The 24,484-nt window shown below is 43.5% G+C and overlaps 1 protein-coding gene across 6 annotated transcripts in view; it reads left to right on the forward strand.

Annotated features, from left to right (window-relative positions):
• MET (MET proto-oncogene, receptor tyrosine kinase) overlaps positions 1-24,484 on the forward strand; it is a 139,837-nt gene that overhangs the window by 44,356 nt on the left and 70,997 nt on the right. For 3 of the 6 annotated variants that reach the window (XM_082775820.1, XM_082775819.1, XM_082775818.1), the window contains one exon: positions 20,638-21,852. In XM_082775820.1, the coding sequence (XP_082631946.1) occupies positions 20,653-21,852 (1,200 nt within the window). In that variant the 5' untranslated portion in view covers positions 20,638-20,652. Of the gene's footprint in view, positions 1-915; positions 974-994; positions 1,103-1,242; positions 1,387-20,637; positions 21,853-24,484 lie in introns of those variants that run through there. The other 3 variants (XM_082775821.1, XM_082775822.1, XM_082775823.1) reach the window with 3 other exon arrangements.

Genomic DNA, 24,484 nt, shown 5'->3' on the forward strand with positions numbered 1-24,484 from the left:
ATAAACAAATTGTGAAAGCGCTGCTGATGCAGATTAGTGGCAGGCTGGCTGGCTGCTCCTTAAAAGCCCCCTGTCCTGATGTACGGCTCTGTCCACAGACCCATCGCGCTGACACCCCAGGCCTAAAGCAAGTGCATACACTCCTTTATTTAATTTTCCTTTCAAAACGGTTGGATGCTGACATTTTTGCCATGCTTAATCACGAAGCTGGGCAGTGTTTCTTCCAGCTCCTCTCACTTTACTCATGCAAAACATCCAACGGTTTAAACGGTATGATTAAGGGGAGCAGAACCGGGGCCAAAAAAGGAAACATGCCGAGGGAAAAGAGATGTCTCCAATAACTCCTATTGGAACGTGGGGCCTTTCACTTAAAATCTGGTTTAAATCAGTAGCTGCTGAAACTCATTAGCACAAGGAGATGGCTCCTCTGGTGCGGGCCCCGGTGCTGAGGCAGCTCCAGGAGTGCTCGGTGCCTCAGTTTCCCCATGCCTCTGGAAGATGAAGGCACTGCCTGCTGTAGGAACCTGGTGGGGCAGAGACCCAGCTCCTGGCATCCTGCACCCCAAAAAGGAGTGGAGTGGAGGCAGGCGGGTGTCTGCTGCTCTGTTCCAGGCAGCATCCCTTAATCCAAATTACACCTGTCCCTTAATCCGAATTACACCTTCAGCCAGACAAGACGTGGCAGGCACTGGGGCTAAATCCATCGGCCACTTCGCATCCCGGGGAAGGGGCAGGGACAGACCTGCGGGTGCCACGTCCCTGCCCTGCCTCTCGGGCTGAGCTTTTCCCACCTCTGGGGCGCAGGCACCTGACCTCACTCCGCCCGAAAACGCCTCCCCCGAGCTTGGGGCGAAGGCTGGGCGAGAGGAGAGGCGTGGGGGGGGGGGGGGGGGTTCTCCATCAGCCAGCCCCCTACCCCAAGGGCTGGGGATCCCGACCGGGAGGCTCGGAGGCTACACACACCCGATATGCGGTGAGTCACGGGCAGGTCGGGACCGCGCCGGAGGGGCGGAGGGAGCCGAGGGGACCGGCTGATTTACCGCTGGGAGCCGCCAGCAGCGCGCCGGAGGCGCCGGAGGGAAGAAGCCGCCCCGCAGCCCAGGTGCCGGCCGGGAGGGAGGGAGGGAAGAAGGGAGGGAAGGAGGGAAAGAGGGAGGGAGGGAGGGAGGCGGCTGCAGCAGCCCCCCAAAAGGCACGGGCGGCATCGCGGGGCAGCCCGGGGGCGCGGAGGTGTGTGCGGGCTGCGCCCCGCTCCGCTCCGCCCCGCCGGGCCGGCAGCCGAGAGCCGGGAGCTGGGAACCGGGAACCGGGAGCAGGGAACCGAGAACCTGGAGCTGGGAACCGGGAACGGGGAGCCGGGAGCCGGCAGCAGCCCGCCCCGCACCGGTAAGGATGGGGCGAGCCGCGGGGAAGGACGGGGAGGGTCCGGGGGGAGCCCTCCCGGAGCCCCGGGGCAGGTGGGCGCCCCCCGAGCCGTGCTCCCCGCTGCACCCCCGCGATCCCCGGGTCCTCCCCCAAAATGCCCCCGTCCCCCCAGGTGCCCCCCGCCCCGCTGCGAGCCCGGGGGGTGCCCCAGGAGGGGCTGGGGAGGGCTCGGTGCGACCCCAGGGGTTTCCCCAAGTGCTGGGTCCTTGGCTTTCCCGCAGCCCTCTTGCGGGCTCGATGCATGCGTGCCCTTATTGCTTCATTTCTGACAGCAGGGTTTTTTGCTGGAAACGGGGCACAGTTCCGCGCTCCAGCAGCATTCCGCCACTCCTCGCCTGTCGGCGGTAGCTCGGCTGGCTCTGTGCTCGCCGGCGGTGCCCGGTGCAGGCTGCGGGTCGCCCTCCTCCATCCCAGCGCGGGGATTCACGCCGGGTGCCGGCGGCGTCCAGCAAACTGCGCGCCTGCAACCCGCAGGAGGCTGCTCGGGCTGCAGTGCGTGCCTCTTCCAAAGAACCTGTGCCGTGTGTGGTGGCTCGGCTGCTTTCATCTCTCAGCCTAAAAGCGCCTCTTTGCATTGTCCGCCAGCAAAAATAGGATTGTGCCTTTTTATTTATTTATATTTTTTTTTCTCTCGGAGATCTGAGCAGTTTGGGTTCACAGCCGGGCAAGAGAAAGTCCCTCACATGTTTCTCTAAGAGCTGGTTAAATGTTTACAGATCATACACTGCCAGAGCAAAAAGCTAGCCTTTGGCAGGAGCTGCATGTTGAAAACAAAGTAACTTGGAGAATGACTGTATCACTTGTTCTTTCTGTGCCCTAATCCTGCCTCAGCACTCTGATTCCTCGTCTGACTCGTCTCCTAATGCAAACTGAATCATTTGGAAGAAGGAATACTTTATAAAACATTCATCTCTCTATTTACAGAAAACACTCAGCTTCTTTCCCTTTCTGGTGAGGAGGGGATGAATTGCCTTTATTACCCTGTAGGGCTCTTCTTTTCCCCTTTCTTTTCCATTTCTCCTGTTTCTAAGGATGACCGCAGGTGGTTATCTGTGCACAGCACTGCACGTGTTGTGGCTGAAGTGGGGCTGCTGGATGAGCTGGTGCCCAGGGGTGGACAGGGCACGCTGATCCTGCGAGCCCGCCAGGAAGCCAGAGCTCAGCAGAGGTCCAGTGAGCAGTTCATGAATGCAAAACCGAGTGGCACACATCGTCCTCCCAGAAACGCCTTTCCCATGCTGATTCTCCCGCGTTTATGGCTCTCTGGAGCCTCAGCTGGGGAGCTGTAACCTCCTCCCACTGGCCCAGTGCAACCAAAGGGGCCAGCCCACCTATTCTCCCCCCTTCTTCTATCACCTGCAAGGGGCTGCTCTGTATTTTTCAACTCAGCGCAGAAACCCAAAGCCTGCTGCTTCCCAGATCCGGCTTCCCGGACCCCAGAGAGCAGCTCGCACAGCTGGCTGCAGCGCAGGAGCAGCAGCCCTGCCTTCACGGCTGCAAAGGGAACCTGATGCCGGCAACGTGCCGGGCTGGGCTGGGCTGGCTGAGCCGGAGAGCCTGGGATGGGAGTCCCAGACCTCCAGCTGATGTGCTTTATGCCACGGCTGCCTTGCTGTGCTGATGTGTCTAGACTTCATTCGGCTCAGACTGAAAGTGAGGGGAGGGACTGCATCTCCATGTGTGCCTGTGCTATGTGTAGCAGAAGGGAAATCCTGCCCGGGCTCTCCCTGCGCTGCGGAAGCAGCACACATCATTTCTTGAGTGGGAGAGGGATCGAGTAGCTGAGCGGTGTCCCCTGAAACAAGCCAGGCAGGAAGATGAAACCCAGAAGGGAGCCATGGGATCTGCTTGGTGCATCAGAGAGGGAATGGGTTACAGTGCCGTGCTTCAGACCCTTCCTGAGATTATGCCTTGCAGCTGCACCTCCGGGGCTGGTTCCTGCGATACCCCTGTGACCAAGCTCCCCACATCTGGCTGGCGCTCAAGCCACTGACACAATTCCACATTTTGCAGTCTACTACCAGCAGCGGAGCTGTCAACCCGTGCGTCTTGCCTACTGTGGCCACAGCCTGCGATCGCCTCCCATGCAAGGGTTGGCAGCCAGCAATCACATCCACGGAGCTCGCTGATGACGTTTGCACCGTGGTGGTCCCTGCGTGCTGCCGTGGTGGAGCAGGACCTCAGCTCTGTGGAGGACTCCACAAGTGGCACCTCCCTGCCTGGTTTGCCTGTCCTTCCCCACACGGCCGTGCCAGGAGGCTTGCTGTTGTTCTCGCCTGGTAAAAGTGCTGTGTTTCTCTTGGCGATCGTTTTAACGAATCTGTATCTCCTACATGGCGAGTGATGCAAGCATGTTAGCAGAAGACATTTTTAAATCAGTTTCCTTGCCTAGGGGAAATGCAGTATAGACAGGGCCTTCAGGAAACGAATAATTAGGTGACCTTTTTCCCCCCAGAATATCAGGTCTGTTTTATGTAGAGCTGTTTGAAGTCACACAAATTCTCATTACTCTCCAAATCTCTAACCTTGCCTTGTTTAAGATACCTTTTAGGAAATCAAATCAGTGTTTCAATCTAATTTCCAAAGGCATTCAAATACATGGTATGTGCGCTAACTTGTTTCCTCTAGCATTAACAAATCTAGCAAATTGCCAAGCTATTTGCCTTCAGGAAAACTATGATGTTGTACAAGAAGATAAAGTATTTTTTCCTCCAATTTCAAACATTTAAAAAAAAAAAAAGTTATCAGACCAATTTGGTTGAGGATGTAACTCTTTGAAGGAAACAGTGCTAGCAAGTGTTCTTTTCAGGTGTCTGCTTTCTGATCTGTTCTGAGACTTTTTATTTGCTCCACAATCCCTTTCAGTCACTTGATGCAACCAGATGGTGACCGAGTCTCCTGGCTCAGATGGGCCTTCCTTCAGTTTTTTAGGATCAAGCACCCCAAATATCAAAGTGGGCAGTAGAAGTGGAGAGAGAGAGACCAGGAGGGTTTTGTAACCAGGGCCGGGGCAGCATGGATGGAGGGTGAAGGAGCAGAGGCTGAATGCGCCTGCGTAACCCTGGGGCATTTCATTTTTCAGGCAGGTGTCGATAGCAGATTTTCTGTAATGCTGAGGAGTTTAATAAGCTCAAAATACTTAAGTGAAACGCTCCCTTTGTGCATCCTGCAGCTCTTTGATACCCGTCTGCTTGTCCCAAGAAAATTAACATGAAATTGCCCTTTTCTATGGAAGGCAGTGGTAGGGGTCTTGTTTGAATTCAGGATCAATTCGGTTGCAAATGGATGTGAAAGGAAAATTGCCTAATGCTTTCAGAAGATTTTCATTTTGCTCAAGTGTTCACACCATGGTCATCGCCATGGTATTTGATAGCTATCCATTTTGTTGTGTGTGCTGTGGCTTTAACCTCTGTTTGAAGGGTCACATCAGCCTATCTTTTTTCCTTATAGTCACGGGGAAATAATAATTCCTACGTAAGTTGCTTTCCTCTACCATAGCTCCTTCATTTTGATGTTTATCCAACTAAACAGTATCAGAGTCTTTTTGACATGTACTGGTATCAATTCTGCAAAGGATCAGTGACCCAGCTTGGCAAGTTTAAAAAATCAGCAATGTAACTAAATATGCGACATTTATTGAAATTCGTTCTTTGCCATGGAGCTACGTTCTTTCAAAAACATTGAGAATAGCGAGGGACCGTGCCTGCAATTTGATTAAATCTACTGTTGTTCCCATTCGCCTCTTGCAAATTGATTCCCCTCCCCGCCTGCTCCCCAGCTCGACACGTGTATTGATTAAACCCTCTGCCCTGGCCCAAGCCAGCACACATCTGATGTTTGTGTGCCTGTTCCTCCTATGCAAGTTGTGACAGGCTCCAAGCCCTGCGAGCTGACTGCTCATGAGCTATCGGAGTGGGAAGGTTACTTGGCAATTGTTTTACACCATATGATGACACATCTTTGAACCCCATTGTATGAAGGAAAAATACCTTCTGACTGGAGAGAGGTTTCCTGTTTATGTGTGTGTTTGCTGGAATTAAGGCTTCCCCTGTGTGTTGGCCGAGTATTTTTTGTGATCCAAAATGGCAACATGGCAAGGCACCTACGGAGTTTATTTTTTGGACAGGATACAGGTCTTTTATATTTCAAAATAGCATGGCTCTGGAGTTGGTGGTGAAGCATAGGGGCCTCTCAGTTACACTTCTACGAGCAGACTCGGTTAATTGAGGCTGCACAGTTATAAAGACAGATAGATTTAGGCAATAAGTAATTAACTTTTATTGACATTTTTATACAATGTAAGTTGTTCGCTTCCCACACAGGAAGTTTTTGACTTCAGGCAGATGTTCTTTCAACATAAGGATATGATATTTGCCAAATGTATAATTTATTTTATGAAATGGGTAGAATCATAGCTTTGGTTGTGTCTGAAGGGAGTCCTCTTAGATCTTCTGCTTCTCTGTATGGAGCAAAGGGCAGTTCAACTGGTGGCCTCTGGGCAAGAGCTGCAGGAGGGTTGCAGGCAGTACCTAAAAGGCTTTCAGCTGTGCAGACATCGGGGTGACCAGAAAACAAAGCCACTCCTGCCCTAGGTTTGTGACCTTGCAGCACGCCTCTGCACCCTTTGTGCCATAGCTGAACCCCCTCGAGAGGGGAGAGCTGTTGTTGCAAGACTCAAACCAGGCATTTTGCCTATAACAGTAACAGGGCTGGACCACCCTGAACTTCGGCAGTAAAGTTATAGTTATTTATTAAATACAGTTCTAAGGTTTCTGGTTTCCCTCAAATGATGCTCATTTTAAACAACTGTCTGGGCCTGGGAGAAACCTGGACTAATGGACTGATTACACAGAGCATTTCTTAGGGCTGAGAGCCGCACGGCCCCCGGTGTGGGATGTCCCAGCCCCAGTTGCGCTGGTCGCTGCCCCCCTGCCCACATCTGGCAGAACATCTTCCTCAGCACAACTCCAGCCCCTCTGCCTCCTGCCACAGGGGCTTGGACCCACAGCACAAGCAGATCTCCAGCAACTTGCTCTTTGCATTTATATCTTGGGGTTGTGCTGCTTGCCTGGTAGCCACCAGCAAGATGGTGACCCCAGAGCTGTCATCATGTGTCATGACATTGACTTCTTCAGGGATGCTGGGTTTTGCTCTGCCTTTGAGTGTGTTTGCACAGTATCTGCAAAGTGCATATCCTCTCCTTCAATTTGTGTAGAAGATTGAGGTATCTTTTGCCGCATGAAATTCTTTTAGTTAATATTTGTACAGATTGATAATTCTCACAGGAGTGATTTATATTAGTCTAGATTCTGTGGAAACAGAAATCCTTTCTGAGCGTGTCTAATGAGCAGATGAAAATAATTGCAAGCTATGCTTAGAATTGCAAACTTCCTTATTTCCCCCTTATTTGAGAAAAAGAAAAAAGAAATGTTAAATCCTTTTATTTATTTTATTTAGCTTGTTTGAGCTGGGTGCTGAACCTCACCTTTCATTACCTTTGTTTTTCCATATTATAAGTGTATTAACTAAGATGATCTCAAGCTTGCTGTAGATCTATAGTACTGTGAATGCCTGGTAGCATACTTATTTTTTTTACTACTTTGTATTTAGCTTTATCATGAATAGTAATGCTTTTCGGTCTGGTTGACCCAAGCTAAATAACCTAAGTTTCAAGACCATTAGAAATATTTATTTGAATTTACTTGCCCCTCCTCCCCACCCAGATGATCCTATGAAGATAAAGGTAGCAGGTTTCCATGTAACTTCATACTTTGAGAAAATTCCCAAATCTGTGGGTTGTCCCCAGTGCATGACTGGAAAAGAACATGGTTTGCTCTATAAAACCAGAATAACTTTACAAGCTTCATCTGTCTTCAGATATACGCTGGCATAACTGAGGCTTGGATTTCTCTCTATCTTTAAGGTTGTTACACAGCCAAAATTGTATTAGGCCTTCTGTTATGGGAATTATATATCCTTTTACGTGTCATTATATATCCTAATATCTGTTATCGTTTTATTATATCAGTTTCTTATGTGTCTACATGACATGTGTCTTCTCATCCAAAAATACCAGTTTCTATTAGCAGGATAAAGAACAGGGAGGCAGTTTTGTTGAAGACAATGAAAGGTGTTGGTAGTTGAATTCATGTCAAAAGTTGATTAATTCCTCTTTCCTAATGTCATTGAAAATGTTAAATGAATTACTGGAGTTATATTCAGTTTTCTTGTCTACTTCTGGAAAGTGGATACTGATTTTAAATGTTATATATTACTGTCCTGCAAAACCTTTGGTTAAAGTCTTTAGGCTTATTGCTTTTGTTCTTTGGATTAGAGGCCAATATTTTTCTCAGGGAAAAATGTTTCTCGTTGCTACTCAGTATTTGATATCATTCTTACAAATGTCCAAAGCTGCAGTAAAAATATAAATGCAATCACAATATTAATGGTGCTTTAAAAAATAGGTAGAATGCAAACAGTATTGGACTCCAGTGAAGCAGTGAGCCAGTGTGGAGCTCACTATGCGATTAAGCACTTCCACATCAGAGAATTTAATTCAAATTCCACCCTGAAAAATGTGCTTACCACCCATTCAAATGACTGGAAAATGTTGAGCATGTTGGAGGATGCAATTTAGCTCACAGTAGCTGATCGAAAACTTTATCTTAACTGTTGTTTAACCCTTGTGATGAAGGGAAGCTTTGGCACACGCTTTGTTGTTGCCTTCCCGTAGATGTTCAAGGACAGAGTGTTGCATGGTATGAGTTTTATCCTTGTTTGTGTTTGCAGGGCTTCCAAATTGTAAACGAGGGTGTTCCTCTAGCCTAGGGGAGGTTCTAGTGTAGGTTCTTGGTTAAACTAAGGGTGTCAGGATACAAGTAAATGGGAGCCTTCAGTGGAAAATATGCAAGTGCTGAGAACAGGTAGAGGACCCACAGCTGTACTACAATTTTATTTCTTTGCATTGTGTTGTTTTCCCCATTTCCTAGTATTTAGTGTTTATTAAGCACAGTGTGGTTTTAATCTGAAATTCCCAAATGTCTGTTTTTCCTGGTATTGCAAACACTGCCCTTACACGTGAATCACAGAGAGCATGGCACAGTGGCAACATTTCACTGTGCCCTTTTACCTTCCCAGAGGATTAAATAGCTCCTTGCCTGGGGATGTCCTCTTCTGTCACATTCTCCAGACCCTGCCAGGTCTGCACCTTGGCTCATCAGTCAGATCACGACAATGGGAAAATCCTATTGAATCTGCTCAACATGGGAACCTTACTGTAAGTCTTTGAGCCATCATATAAAACTTAATACTGGTTCTGTCCTTGCTTTAGGATTGTAAGATGTTAAAGCCCTGTTACACTTCATGTTCCATTCAATCCTATAGAATTCAGCTACTCTTCTTTGTATCATATTCCTTTAGATTTTGTCCTTGTTGTCCCAAACTTACATACGCAAGGGAGAGGGATTGCAAGGCATGCCAATTTGTGAGAAAAATGATGTTTGCCCCTCCTCTTCTGGTTAAATTCAGAAAGACCTGCCCAAACATAGCTGTCATTTTCCTGGATAACTCTGGCAGCCTACGCAAGAGGAGGGGTTCTGAATGTAGAGCATGTTAACAGAAATTGAGAGAGCTGAGAGCCAGGCAGGAGGTGTGTGAAGCCAGCACACTGTGCATAAAATCACAAAATTCATAAATGACCTCCTAATTGCAGAATTGAACCCCATGTTTTTCCTGCAGGGCTTAAAAATAAGAAGGGAAAAACAGTGCATGGTCATTATCAGTCAGAAGGACTGTTTGCTATTTCTCTGGAGTTTTCTCTCGTTCTGAAAACACATTTACAAAAATAAGTACATGTTTGTTCTTCTTCAGTTGTAAGCGGCCATGATAAAATCAGCTTGTGGATAGCTCAGAGACATCTTTGCTGCTTCCTGAAAATTACTGCATGTTTTTTTGTTTGTTTTCAAATTGAGAGGTTTTCAGACAACATGCTTTGAAAGAACTCCTTTTATGCAAATAATACCACACTCTTGTAAATTAAATACAAGCTGGGCCAAACTCTGCCTGCAGATAAGCACGCATGGCTTCCAAAGTTCCCTTGACTTCAGTGGGAGTGCTTCTTGCTTATCTGGGAGTATTAGCCTAAAATCCCTTCAGGGCACCAAATAAAAGTAACAACCAGTGAATTGTTTTCACAGTACAAAAAGCCTTTCAGGAAGCAGCACTGAGCAATAAGAGGTGGGTAAGGAATAAGACAGTACCCATTTCCCTGCTAGAATATGGGTGTATCTTCTGTCTTCTTTAAAGGTGAATCTGAATATGGTTATTTACCATTGCATGCTATTAATAGGGGTAAAAACCTATCAGTCCACTGACTGTCCACTGGCGTTATTTATAGGGATTTCAAAGACATATGAAAAGGTAATGCCCGTGTCCATTAGCTACTTACTTGGAAATGCAGTGTAGGTTAATTCAATTTTTCTTTAAAGCATAACGATTTTCTTCATTAACAATATATAAGATTTTTAAAGATTTACTCTTCTGCACCTATCATCCCTGTTAAGTTATGCCTTCTGCATCTCAGTATTTATCCCGTGTCATCTGTTGCTCATTTTAAATGAGGTAATATTGAGATTCTGTCATGTCAACAGATCTTCTGCCTTTCAGGCTGTTTTAAGCACCCTGTTTTCTAGTCCTTACTCAGCTAAACTATCGCAGGAATCGATGAGAATATTGTTTGCATAAAGACTGTGGAGTCCAGTCTTGGAAAAGGTGGCAGCTTCACAGTAAAGGAATGTAACTTAGCCAGACAAACCTTAGGACTAAAACCAGGTTTTGTACAAAAATCCAGGTGTGTAACAAGTTATTTGTCTCATTGTCACCCCCAGGAGCTGTATCCTGTTCAAATTTCAATTGCTTGATCGAGTAATTATTAATCACATGAGTAGTCTGGCTTTTACATAGCATTAAATAAGCACAACAACATAATTTGAATATTGTAAGTAGGAACAGGAATGCAAAATAAAGTGTTCTTATTATGACAGTGGCCTTTGTTCAGTGCCTGAAGTGCTGAACTCAGTTGTGTCAACTACTTAAGAAAACCTCATGCTCAGGAATAATTGTTATAATATTAAGTCTTAAATTAAAAACATGCATTAACTGACGTTTCCAATTTTACCACTGCCATTTTACTTTTCTTTTGGAGAAGCAGATCAAGCTTAAAATTATGGGAAAGATCCAGAGAGGCTACTTTGGCATCTCAAATGGGGTTTAGAGTGAGTTCAGGGCACAAGTCCAAGGAAGGCATCCAGAAACCTAATACTCTGTGGCCACAAAGGCTCTCAGGTGCTCAGATTAGCTGGCGTCTGCACTTGGTTCTGAATATTCCCTGGATCTCACCTGAGCTCAAGCTCCACAGGAGGAAAAACCACGTGGAGCAGTGGAGGCCCTGGGGCCTGCCCAGGCCACAGCTCCTGGCTGAGCCCTCATGAAATCCCGAGACAAGACGGAGCCCAACAGGCATCGAGTCACACACAGTCCCGGCCTGCTCAGCTACAAAGTGCGAGCGCTGCTTTTAAACCACGTCCTCTGCCAGGGAGGACCCACATCCATGCCTTCCTCTTCAGGAAAGGAGGAGGAGAGGGAGCAGCAGCCATCGTGGTGGCACCCTGGCTGCCCCTCATGGCCAAAGGGCAGGAGGGTGAAGGCAGAGGGCGGCAGATCCAGGGCTTGGTCCTGAGTTTAGACCTTTGACCAGCCTGTTTGTGAGGGAATGAAGGTCGTGGTTTTAAATCAAACCCCTTGCAGCAGGCACCGTCCTGCAGCTCAGCACTGCTGCCAGCTCTGCCACAAGTAGCTGTGTTGTGCCTGTTGGAGGCACCACCACCAAGTCCTTCATATTTCAGAGGCATTCTGCAAGAATGAGCTAATTTATCCTCGTGTCACCCTTGTGAGAAAGGTAAATACTCTCTGAAGTTGGGGAATAGGCTCTCTGCTTATCTCACAAACTCCTTGACTCTGGCTCCAGCTTTCCAAAAGAGACACTCTGGGGTCCAAACAAGGCGCCTGAACACGTCTGAGAGCTGTTAGCAGCCGTGTGTACATGAGAAGCCCCAAGAGCTGTGCATGCACATTTAAGCTCTCTAGCTTCCCCCAAAATAAGGAGAAGACAGGGAGGAGGGGAGGGAAGGGGGGATGATGAAAGGAGGTAAATGAAGCACCCAGGAAATCCATTCAGCCAAAAAAGAAAAAAAAAAAAAAAAAAAAAAAAAAAAAAAAAAAGACTCCATTAGCATGAAAAAATTCAGCTATCCCAGCATACCTTCTTCAAGCCACTGAGCTTTTCACCATCTTCTTTCTGAAGGTCAGCGCAATATTTCAGAATGAAAGCTGGGGCTGACGGACCCTTGCTGAGGGAGATCTGCCAGAAAAGGAGCCCAGGCTGCTCCAGATCAGCCACTCTGCTGATTGCAGCTGTGACACCGTTGCCTCTGGTGAGAGCCGGTATGTCAGATAGGCTGGTCCCAGGCCATTTCGGGATTTATGAATACCAATACTGTAAAGTCCTTGGAAGCAGATCATGAATCACAGGTTCACAGCAAGGCAGCAGTCTAGCCAATGAGCCATCATTAACTCACTTTCTAAACTGAGTGAAAGTAGGGCATCAGTTAAAGTGCATTGCAATAACATAATCTTGCAGTGACAAAAGCGAGGTCAGCATTAAAAAGAAAAGGTCATAACCTCCTAACCAAACACAGACGTGAAGTGAACGCTATCCTTGACATTGCTCCTGTTTGATTATCAGAAAACTGCTACGAAGCTAGGTAGACCATCAAATTATTAACTTTGGTATCAGATAAAGGATGTGTTCTGTTAAGCTAAGACATAAATATAGACTTCATTGCTTCCACTAGCTGGTTTACAAACACAGCCAGTTCATTTTTTTCTGTAGCCATTCTGAGGGTTTGCACCACGTTTTTCCATGGGGCAAAGAGCACCAAGCTTGTTTTGCTCAGGGGCAGTTTGTGTTTGACAGGGCTAGTTATTTCCAATACATTATATTATTGTGATTATACTGCCTGTGGAGCCAGCTTGGACATGGAAGGAGCACAGTCTGCTTTCTAGCACTATGCTAAATATAATAATGTGGACAAATCACAGTGTCAGCACAACAAGGCTGTGCCAGGCCAGATCGGCTCTGCAGCCTCCCAAAAGTTCCTAGATGCAAGGAGTAGGCTTGGGGGCAACCTGAAAATCTCTGTGCAGTGCTCCACAAGCGGTGCTTTTTCCACATCTCCACTACTTGCATAATCCAGCAGGCTGAGCAGAGGGGAGGCAAGTGCCTCATTTCAGGCCTGGGGTGAGTTCTTCAAACCTGGGAGCTCAGTTAATCCCTGAGATGTGCTGATCTCATGGGGACCCCGCACAAAATTTGACCTCAACATCTTGGCTTGATGAGGTATCTATCAAGCAGGGTGTCAGCAACATATTGGACATCCCTGACCCTAGGTTTTGTCACTGTGCTCTCAGAGACACACTGACACTGAGCAGGGATAAGTCATGGCACCCAGTGGCATGCTTTATGTGCGTCGTGGAGCAGAAAAGCCACTGCTTGACACTACCCTACCAGCCCTTTCAGAGAAAAGAACAGAGCCAGCACAATTTCTTTTGCTTGGTATCCTAGATATTTGTTCCACACCTTGGAGGAATTCGGGGACTTGTTGGGTTTTTGTTGCTATTAATATTATATTTACTATAACATCAAAAGAAAATATGATAACTTGATAGATATTGTGTAGATATTTTGGTACTAATTTTATATAATATACTTTATCATCACTTTCTATTGATGTGAATAAGTATTATTTCTTTTTAAGATTAATGTTTGGCTATAAAGAGTTATTGTCTCAGGGACTCCTGAGGACCATTAGCACCAAATGACAATTAAACTGCAGGAAATGCCCTGCATCAAGATCATTCATAATTGCTGTTAGAACATTTAGATCAGATCTGTATGCTGTCTTGGTTACTCATTGCTATCTGCCTTTTAATCTTTTTCATTTTATGACCCATGCCATTCCTTTAATTATCACAGTATGGAAGGCTGTTAGTTTTACTACAAGACAGGAAAGGCTTCCAAAATTCATTCTGCATTTCAATACAAGAATTCAGGTAGAGAGATGTTGTAACCATAAAGCATAAAGTAGAAAATCTAAGTGAGTGCTGAGAGTAGTCAAGGGAATGGATCTAAAGCTGTGCTTACAGCCAGGTTTGCCAACTTGGCTCTTTAAGAAAGGCGGAACTACATTCCAAGAAAATTACACTGTCCCCATTCTTTACAGACAACCACAAAATGCTTAGACTCATGCAAAAAGTTGATCAACAGGATCAGCTCAGAAAAACTGCTTCCTCCTACTGTAAGGTACTTTTATACTCACCGAAAAGGACTTGTATTTCTTCCTGAAGTTGTATGACATCCTCAGTCAACCAGGACACATGTCTGTATTTGTCTCAGCTGGCTAGAGTCAGTAAAGATCTTTGTTTTTCATATGCAGTAAAAATACAATGAGATGTATTAGTCTATCCAAACACAAGAAAATGGGAGTGAAACCCAAATATCTCCATATTCACTCACCTGAAACAGAAAACCAGCCTACTATGTATTATTGGTTGTGACATGTACAACAACAAGCATAGCATATTATTCTGCAACCACAAATCTCCTTTTCTACTTGGACTGAACATATGGACTAAAATGTTTACACGTCAGTTGTCATACTGGATTATTTGCTGCAGATGTAGAGTTTAGGTCTGTGCTAGTACTGGATTTATTTTACTGCCAATGGTAGTGGTAAAGAACCACAATAACATCACAGGTATTTTGTTAATGAAGCTCCACAATTGCTGCCTTGCATTTCAGATAAACAGAGTGGATCAATAATGTTGTGTTGTTCAAAGTCTACTTTCTGTTTTCCCACTATTGCCAAACAATATCACTATTTAAAAAAAAATAAAAAAATCCTTCCATCTTTATGCTTCCACATGTGGAAATCAGTCCTCCTGTATTTAAAGCTCCAGATATATCTGGAAATATAAGCATGGACAAACAATTAAGGACTTACCTTACTGTGGATTTTTCCTCAATGTTTTTCAATTAGTCTTCATATATACTGAACTTCTTTTTTTTGGTTCCCATTCTTTGTAGATTTGATTTCTCAGCCCTTAGAGTAAGTACCACTTTCTCACACAAGAAATTTCACTGAATTCCAACAAATGCTGTATTCCACCTTTTCAATTAGTCCTCCTGGACAAGGAATAGCTCTTGATCTGCTCCACTCACTTGTAATATATCAGTGAGTGTTTGCTGAGGTTCATTATGAAACAACCTGTAGTGCCATTGTACCTTATCACAACAAAAAGTGATTAAATAAATCCAGTTGTGCTACAGACCCAAGAGATGAGTTGGTATTAGGATGTTAAGATCTGCTGCAAGTTTCAAAGCAAACACTACACTTTATTGCACTGCAGGACACCTATAGAAAATTAATGATAAATAAGTATAGCATTTTCTCCATAGCAAAGGGTACATTAGGTTTTTTTGTGTGTGTTTTAATACTTGTTAAAAATAAACCTAGTAGACAACAAAAACACTTCTGTTATAAGCTGCTGTGAATTACAATGGTATATTGGACCCAGTAATGGATATTAAAGAGTATATTTTATGCAATGAGATTTTGGATTGTTTCTTCGTATTTGAATACTGTAAGAAAGAGCTTACAGATCAGTTGAACATGTTAATGAAAGCAATTTCTTCTGACACACACCAATGCACTGGAGATGTAAAAGGTTTATTTAATGGTAGATTCCCCAGCAATTGCCTGCCTACCAGTTCTTCATCGTAAGCCCTCTGCATGCATGCACACACTATAGCTACCTCTTAGCATACCATGGAAACCTCCCAGCTACATTATGAATGACTTTGTGACCTAAATCACTGATACTAAGTCCCATGACTCTTTGCAGTGGGGAAATGAATCATGTTAGTGTACATGCAGAAAAGTTATGTTCCTGTCCTAGTCAGAATGAGCAACCTAAATCAGGGAAGTAGGGTGAAAATAGTGCTTAGGGCAAAGAAATATGGATTTTAACTCAGATTAGCCATTTGAATTCAACTCAAGGATAATTTGTATGTTTGATGCTGAGTTATTGACTCCAATTTCCTTGTTCCCTGTGTTATTTTAATTCAAGGTAGCTAATTCAGGTTAGCAGCTCTATGTTAAGAACATTTTTAGTCTGTGGACATACAAAATAGAAAATCAACTTCAATAAATGTTTTACGTATAACCCATCCTGTCTTCAGATGCAATAGGTTAATTGAAAAGTCTGTTGAGGACATGTCCACTGTGAGCTTACTCTGCGGAAGCTGGTGCCAGCATTGTGACAGATTTGTAACAAAAGATTAAAGTTGGATGGATGGAGCTGTTATCATCTCCCTCTCTTATTTGCCCTGTCCTGTTAAGTGATGGTGCTGTCTCCATGGCAGGGCATCTGATCCATGGGGAATCAGGTCCTGAACTGGCACAGTTTTCAGTCCAGGACAGTAAAGTAAACTGAACTCTCAGGAGCAGTAATCATGGTGGTTATCCTATATAAATCTGTCATCATGAGTCTGTCAGAGCCTATAGTAACAAGATGTACGATCCCATTGGGGAAAAAAAAAAAAAAAAAAAAAAAAAAAAAGAAAGAAAAAAAAAAGGTAGAACTATATTACCAAATACTTCCTAAATATGGGAAAACATTGCCATTTGTTGTATATTAGCTGACAATAGGGTTTGTGAAATAAAAATTAGCGTGGCTCTGCTGTACCTAACCTGAAACGACCTGAGGAGCCAATGTATTCTTGTATAATCATGCCATTGCACACCATGCGTAGGATCAGCAGGACCCCAGTGTTTCCTTTTCTGTAATGCAGTAAGGAAAGATGAGGTACACCAACTAAGCTATGGAAACCTTTCTTTTGTGTCAGCATGCTGTCTTAGCTTGTGCAGATCCATGGAGTGCCTTGCGATCAGACTTAATGGGACCTGTGTTGTTGAAATGAGGCTAGGAAGACAAGCACAATGCTGTTTTCTGGCTTCCTTGTATAGGAGAGCGTGAACGTTATTCAATAGTCAGGCCAGGCCTGACTAGTCAGTGCAGTGGCAACCAACAGTATGAAGGAGAGACATAATGTTCAATGTTCAGAAGTTATCATCTAAGCCCTAGTTAGGGAGAACGAGACTTGTAGGAAGATGATTGCCATTGGGAAGCCATTACTGGCACACAAACACTCAAGCCAAGCCTGGTGGAAAGCATCATCCATAACACTTGGAGTTGCTAGGCACACTAATATGACACATCATTACTAGCCACTTGCAAGGGTTGACCAAAATGCTTTTTCTCATGAGTTATACAAGCTAGTGCCTGCTGAGGGATGGAAAAATAAGCACATCATGACATAGGCTTTGAAAATACCTCTTACAAAAGGCATAATCCATCCACAGCTATTGCTTGCTGATAGTTATCACAGGCCAAAGCTTTCGAGTCTTCTGAAGACACATGAAAGAGTCACTGACACAGAAGTCACAGGAAGGTCACGAAAGAATGAACAGCATCCATCATTCAAATAAAGCAGAGAAACAAAGGGATTACTTGTTTTCCTTTTGCAACTGATAGACAGCAAATAGTTCTTTGACCTGTATTGAAAAAGTGTTTCTATAGCCTCAGTATTTTGGTTGTAATTCAGCAAAACTCTAAGTGCTTAATTTCAACAGAAATTGCATTTGTGTATGTGTTTAGGAAAAGTGGGACTATTGGACTTTTGAAGTAAGTGGGACTGAGTTTTTAATTTTCCAAAGTTTTCCTGCTTCTTCAGGATGTATTCAAGTGAAGTGTGTTTGCAATGACCTGGTTTGAAGGTTACAAAAAGCAACTCTGTGCTGGAGTCTGCAGCTATGGAGCAGAGAAAGACTCTGGGTCAAATGCAAATGAAAAGAGGAACTGAAGTCACAGGAGTCTCACTGAGTACCAGCTTCTATGAATTGAGGACTGTGAAAAAACAAATACCTAAAAAAAGGAGTTGCACATTGTACTCTTCACAAAACTTCTGTGTCCTCCCTAAGCTATATCTGTCTCAGAAGAGAACCCATGCCTTCTGATTTCAGAAACCTTGAGGAAAGATTCACAGTCTGCTGGAGATACACACTGTGGGGAACCATCTTCCCTAAAGCTGTCCATGCCTACTGAGCCTGAGGTTCCTGTAAGTGAGAGTCCACAGATTTCTGCCTAGGAGGATGCTTGAAACACCTCACAAGCATACAAAGGAAGACACAATGATAGAGCTCAGATATAAGAGCAAAGATGCTTTGGTTGCCATTTATCACTCACATTTTCCTTCCCCTTGTGGTGAAATACAATACCTAATATTCCTGGCATCTGTTGCTTTGTACTGAATCCCACCCTTGTTCTTGCTACGAAGCTCTTTGTTTTGAATCTCCTTTGCTAAAGGAGTCTGAGGAGGAATTTTTCTGACTCCAGAGCACAGACTCAAACCAGTGCTCTTTCACCAACTGGATATAAGCTGAGGATACTGGCCTCACATCCCAAGATGTGGTTTGAGGGAAAGAATAAGTCAGTCTGTATTTATGGCTCCGAATCCCTCTGAAGCACACACTGGGGTTTACTGTCAGACAGCTAGGGATCCTCTATTTCTGAGGCTAGAAGAACAGCGAGGATTGTGAGCAGGAGACTGAGGGGGTGTATTTGGGCACACTGGGAGGGAAATTATTTGGGAACATATTAAAACAAGAACATAATACTGAATACACTGAAACAAAGTCAGTGCCTGGCTGACAAGTAACCTCGGGTCTTTATTCCTGTAATTGTGGACAATCATCTTCATCCTCATCCTACTCTTGTCCCACCTATTGTTTTTCTTTTCATGTTCAGACCCACCGCTGTCACTGGGCTTCAAAATTGTTGATGTAAAGAATATATCTGCCTCTGTGTTGTGTCAGAAATTGAGCACTTTTGGAATTTTCTGCTTAATCTAGTATTTGTCAGAACATGTTGACTTGTCAGAACGAAATCTGCAGGAATGTATCAGTTTTAACAGAGTTTCTCAGGGTGGAAATGCTGGCTAAAAGGAGACAGACAGTTGGACCAGTCTCCCATTCCTCCCAGCTCAGCACTGTTGATGCAGGGACGTGAACACGGTTGTTCTTGGATTGCTTGTGACTTTTGGGTGTTCCACACAAACTTCGAAAGCTCTTGGTTTCATCCCAGTACAGAGCAGGAAAAAATCTGTAAGAGCAAGAAGTTTCACGGGATGAGAAAACAGTTTCCTGCCCCATAAAATATGAAGTCAGCATTCCCTGTACTGTGCTTATTTTCTAATTATAATAATATTCCTGTTCTTTTTTATTATTATTATTTCTTTATTTTGAACATAAACACATGTTTGGTTAATTTCCAGGGTTCTGTTATCACTAATTAATATCTGAAAATGTTGATTTGAAAGAAGATCTTCATTTCTCAGTACCAGAAGTGTGAATTGTTCTTACCAGCTAGTACTTGCAAACAGCCTGTTTCTGATTTTTACCCCCAGCTCTCAATCATGACTCCTATCAGATAACAGGGAAAAAGAACAAGTCTTAGTTTCCAAAACCTATTATTTTGTGTAATTAATGAGGTAAGCCAGAAAAAGAATTCAGTAGATGCTGAAATAGAATGTCACAAAGAGTGCAAGAGAATTATTGATGGATTGTTTTAATCAATCAAGACACTGAATTTATATACAGCTGAGATAGGTCTGGTCTATAGTCATCTTTTCATTTTGCTTAAAGTCTTAATGAAATAAAAAGTCAATATAGAGCTCCTGATTTCTCCTGTTATTTTGTAATTTTCAAGGTTGTCTGTTTTGAAACCTTTAAGCATTTCCCTATTAGCAACAGTTGCTTTAACTGTAGCCAAACTATAAGCATTTTCCAAAAGTTACATGATCATATTGCTGTTAGAATGCAGAATTGTGTTCTCCATGAAGCAGCTAAATTTAGCTTAACAACTGTGTCATGACATTAGCAGAAAATGTCTGGTGTGACGGGGCATGGTGTGGACACTGCACCAAAATGCTCATAACCACAGTCTATTTAATTGATCTTCCAGGGGGGTGAAATATCACACTAGTCATCTGTCTTTGTTTTTTAAAGCCACATCAAACAATTGTGTGGAAAAGTTAAAAAAGAAAAGTGCTAGTTTTTTTTATTTCATCCGTTAATGGCTCTAGGTCACTTGATACCCTTTTGTTTACGATACAGTGATATGCCTTTATCTTCTAAGGGTTCACCAGAGTGACTTATTGCTGTGGTACAAGGCCTAAAATAAAACTTGCACATGCCAGGCACCACATGATGCATAAAATATTCTAACAATATATTACAAAACCTTGTCAACACTGGGGAAAATTACTATTCCAAGAAGTAGAGCTGGCTGAAAAAAAACATTCTTTTTCCAAAATGGGCACTTATGAAAGACAGCGATCTGGGGAGCTGGAAGGGGAGAGACAGGGGTTTCTTCCTCTATTCTTTTGGAGAAAAGCCTCTTCCATGGTTACTCAAAAATGCCAACAGAATAAAAGAGAAGCCCACTACCAGCTCAGTTCTGCACATTATTTAACCTCTTTTGTTTCTTATTTTTGAGCAGCTGTGTTAAGAACCATTTCAGCCCTTTAGGGTACTTGCCAAGTGCCTTATATCCACACACCAAAGTGCTATATCTGCTTTGTGTGCATTGTGAGAGTGTCCTGAGTGCATTTGCTTTCAGCTACCTATAAACCATCTTGTTTTAAACCTTATCAGTCAGCTGTTTTAATGCCGATGTGGAAGTAGTCGTCTCTCTTCTATCATTGTAAAATACACCAAGGGGTCTTGCAAAATTTATCATAATAAAATCCTGCTGTGAGTTGTTCTGAAAGCCGTAAAACGGGTACCCACTAAGAACAGTAATCATAGCAGTTTTTAGCACAAGGCTATTAAGGACACTAAGTAAGATTATGACACTTCTTACACTGAAATAGTTCAGCTAATACGTGCAGCCTAGAAACAGATTTCTGATGACTGATAAACTCATGTTTTACTTTAAGAAATATAACGACTCTTCCCTTTAAATATGTTTTGACAGATTAAACCTCTGACAATGAAGCCTGTTACTGCCTATCCTTCTGGGATTATCCTATTCCTGTTTGCGTTGCTGCAGAGAAGCTATGGACAATGCAAAGAAGCAGCTAAAAAATCAGAGATGAACTTGAATGTAAAATATGATCTTCCTAACTTCGTCACAGAGACACCAATTCAGAATGTAGTTTTATACAAGCATCATGTTTATATTGGAGCCATCAACAAGATTTATGTACTAAATGAAACTCTCCAGAACATTTCTGTGTACAAGACTGGGCCCGTTTTGGAGAATCCTGACTGTACGCCATGTGAGGACTGCAAAGATAAAGCCAATTTATCTAGCAGTGTATGGAAGGATAACGTCAACATGGCACTGCTCTTAGAAACCTATTACGATGATCAGCTCATCAGCTGTGGTAGCGTGTCCGGAGGCATCTGTCACCGTCACATCATTCCCCCTGACAACCCCGCTGACATAGAAAGCGAGGTGCACTGCATGTATTCACCACAGGTGGACGGAGAACCAGATAATTGTCCTGATTGTGTTGTAAGCACATTAGGAACCAAAGTTCTGGTGACTGAAAAGGACAGGTTTGTCAACTTCTTTGTTGGAAACACTGTGACATCTGCATTTCAACCCCCCCATGTACTGCATTCAATATCAGTTAGAAGGCTAAAAGAAACACAGGATGGGTTTGAATTTCTGACAGATCAGTCTTACATAGACATACTCCCTCAGTTCCGCGACTCGTATCCCATTAGGTATGTCCATGCCTTTGAAAATGACCACTTTGTCTATTTTCTGACTGTCCAGAGAGAATCTCTCGACTCCCAGGCTTTCCACACTAGAATTATCCGCTTCTGCACTTTAGATTCAGAGATGCGTTCTTACATGGAAATGCCTCTTGAGTGTATTTTTACCGAAAAGCGGAGGAAGAGGTCCATTCGAAAGGAGGTATTCAACATTTTGCAAGCTGCATATGTAAGCAAGCCAGGTGCAGCTCTAGCCCATGAAATGGGCCTTGGGTTGAACGACGATATTCTCTATGGCGTTTTTGCACAAAGTAAACCCGATTCCTCAGAACCAACAAACAGGTCTGCTGTCTGTGCCGTCTCTGTGAGAACAATCAACGAGTTCTTCAACAAAATTGTCGACAAGCAGAACATGAAATGTCTCCAACACTTTTATGGGAAAGACAGCAAATACTGCTTGAACAGGGTAAGTGACGATTAATTTTTTACATTTTAGGACTCTTGTTCTCTCTTTGATTATGTTATTGTCATATAGCTGTCCTTTCAGCTTCGGTTGCAAAATGTGAAACCCTGATAATTTCAGATTACTTAGCATTGTTGATGATTCATCTTTGTAAGAACAAGTTCCTGTAAATTGACTATGAAAATTATCGAAGTCCTTATGGTGCTAAGTATTAGTTGAACTGGAAAAAAAAAAAAAAAAAAAAAAAAGCCTTTTTATTTGTAAGTAATTGTTATTCTGTGTTCTCAAGAGTCTGTGCTGCAGATAAATGGAACATTAAGGGAATTACTTCTTTCACTATTTTAAAGAAGTCTTCATTAACATTCATCTCCTTGTGCACTGAGGAGTCCCTGAAAATATCACTCATATTTTAAACCATGTTAATGCTGAATCACTGCCCTCCTTAGAAAAAAAAAAAATAAAATAATAATGAAAGAGCTGGTTTGGAACATGCCATGAAGAGCCAGATTGTAATACAATTACTCATGCTTGATACATAAACGGTCCCACTGAAATCAGTTTTCTTAATGAAAGAAGTGTCTATTAAAAGCGTGTCTGAATGAGGATACCAGTAGTCCTGGATAGGAAAGGTGGCCTCTCTGTGCACCGTGTGTTCAGGTGTCTGCTGCTTTCCAACCCCCTGAAATACCGAGGTGAAAGAATCAGAGGAATGATTTCTTTCTTTCTAGTCAATGTCTGTGCCCATGGCAGCACTTGTAAAGAAAATACAGGATCTGGAATTGGGTACTTTTAAAATTTATTCTGGAACATAAAACATTCTCACCTGGAATTATGCAGCAGGGCCTTATAGGTGCTCCCTGTGGAGCTTTCTTTTCTCAAATAAAAGAAACGTGGAGCTCCGAGGTGGCATGCTGCCCTCTGCCACAGTGCAGGGCCAGAAGGGTTACAAAGAGGCTGCTCAGCCCCATGAGCAGGGATAGGGCTGGGCCAGGACAGCAACAGCTCAGCATGCATTTGGGGAAGGCTTGGGGTGAGGGTGGGAACCGCAGGCCTTCATCGCTGCAATGCCACCAGCATTCTCCTCAGCCTGGCTGCCCAGCCCAGGCCATCGGGAGCAGGTGGTGGAGCTGGGAACTTCTTGAATGTAAAAAGCGAGGGCAGGTCTTCACTGCCAGAGGTGGGAGTGGGGCATCTCTGCAGAAGCATCCATTGCAGAAGCATCCAAGGTACTGTGGCTCTTCCCCAGTAGTGAGAGTGTGCCCAGATGTGGGGTCCAACCCAGGCAGAGCATCATCAGCATCATCACAGCAGCCTCCACATTCAGGGATCAACTGCTTGTTGCAGGCACCTGATGCTCAGCCCAGACCTAGGCACTGCCAGTGAATGCTGATACAGCAACCACAGCAGATGTAGCATCTCATTTCCTTTTTAAGGAGGGGGGAACAATTTTCAGGTACTAAAACAAGATAGAAAACACGCAGTACAGTAACTTCTTGTCTTTGTTCATGGCTTTATTGCTGTCCTGATGTTTCATTCCAGTTCTTAATATCCTTTTATTTTCATTTTTCAGTTCATTTTTCACAATGAACATAGTTCTTCTCTGAAAGTGCTTTTTTTTTTCATTTCTTTTTTTCCTTTTTCTCTTTTTTCTTTTTTTCTCTTTTTCTTTTTTTCTTTTTTTTTCTTTTTTTCTTTTTTTCTTTTTTTCTTTTTTCTTATTCCTAGCATATTTTATTTGTGAGTGACTATCTTTAAAGCTTGTGGCCTTTAACTTATCTCATTCTGTTCTTGCCTATGCACCTGTTTCATAAGGTGAGCTTTTCATTGCAAAGTATACCATTAAAATATTGACAGAATAATTTGTCACTTTACACATGCTGGGAAGTACTTTCTTGTTTCAAAAGCTTTTCCAGAGTCTGCTGCTGCTTTGCATATCAGAACTGAATGTCTTATACTGCAGACGGTTTATTATAGTTGCCCATTTTCAAGAAATGTCATCAGAACTCTGATTTCTGCTACATTAAATTGATAAAGGGAAAAACGTTGCTCTGATTTCTTGTGGTTTGTTTAAATGACATAAAGGCAGTCTGATTTTTTTTAGTCCTGATTGTTTGCTTAACCCAGAGGTATCAAGGCTGTCAAGCCTTGACATTCATTTTCATTACTTTATTCCAGATGAATCACTAGGGCTCCAATGAAAAGAGTCCTGTGAGTTTTTTCAGGTTTCAGTTAGCCAAACATAAGTCACGAGAATTTGCCAGGCATCCTTTATGAACCCACTTTTCTCAGGCATGCAAAACAGACCTGCAAGGTTAGAGGGCAAAAGAAGTGAAGGAGAAGGCAGAAGAAGGAATCTACATTATTGTCAGATTTGACCTCCCCTGATTTTGCTAGAGGTAAAAACAAAACTAAATATCCCAAACTTCTCAACTCTTCTTATGCCCTTTTTTGTACATTATAAAAACTCACATAAGGACATAACACAATTTCCCCTTTATAAGTCACCTTCAACTTAAAAGAAAGCTTTTATAAACTGTGAAAGTTTGTCACAGTTTATTTTGGCAAAATTAAAAACTTGCTTTTTGTAATGCAGCCAAGATGATTTTTCTTTTTAACGTTGACAGAATGAAACCAC

Source organism: Aythya marila, assembly GCF_965140915.1.
Source record: "Aythya marila genome assembly, chromosome: 1".
In the NCBI taxonomy this organism is placed as follows: Eukaryota; Metazoa; Chordata; class Aves; order Anseriformes; family Anatidae; genus Aythya; species Aythya marila.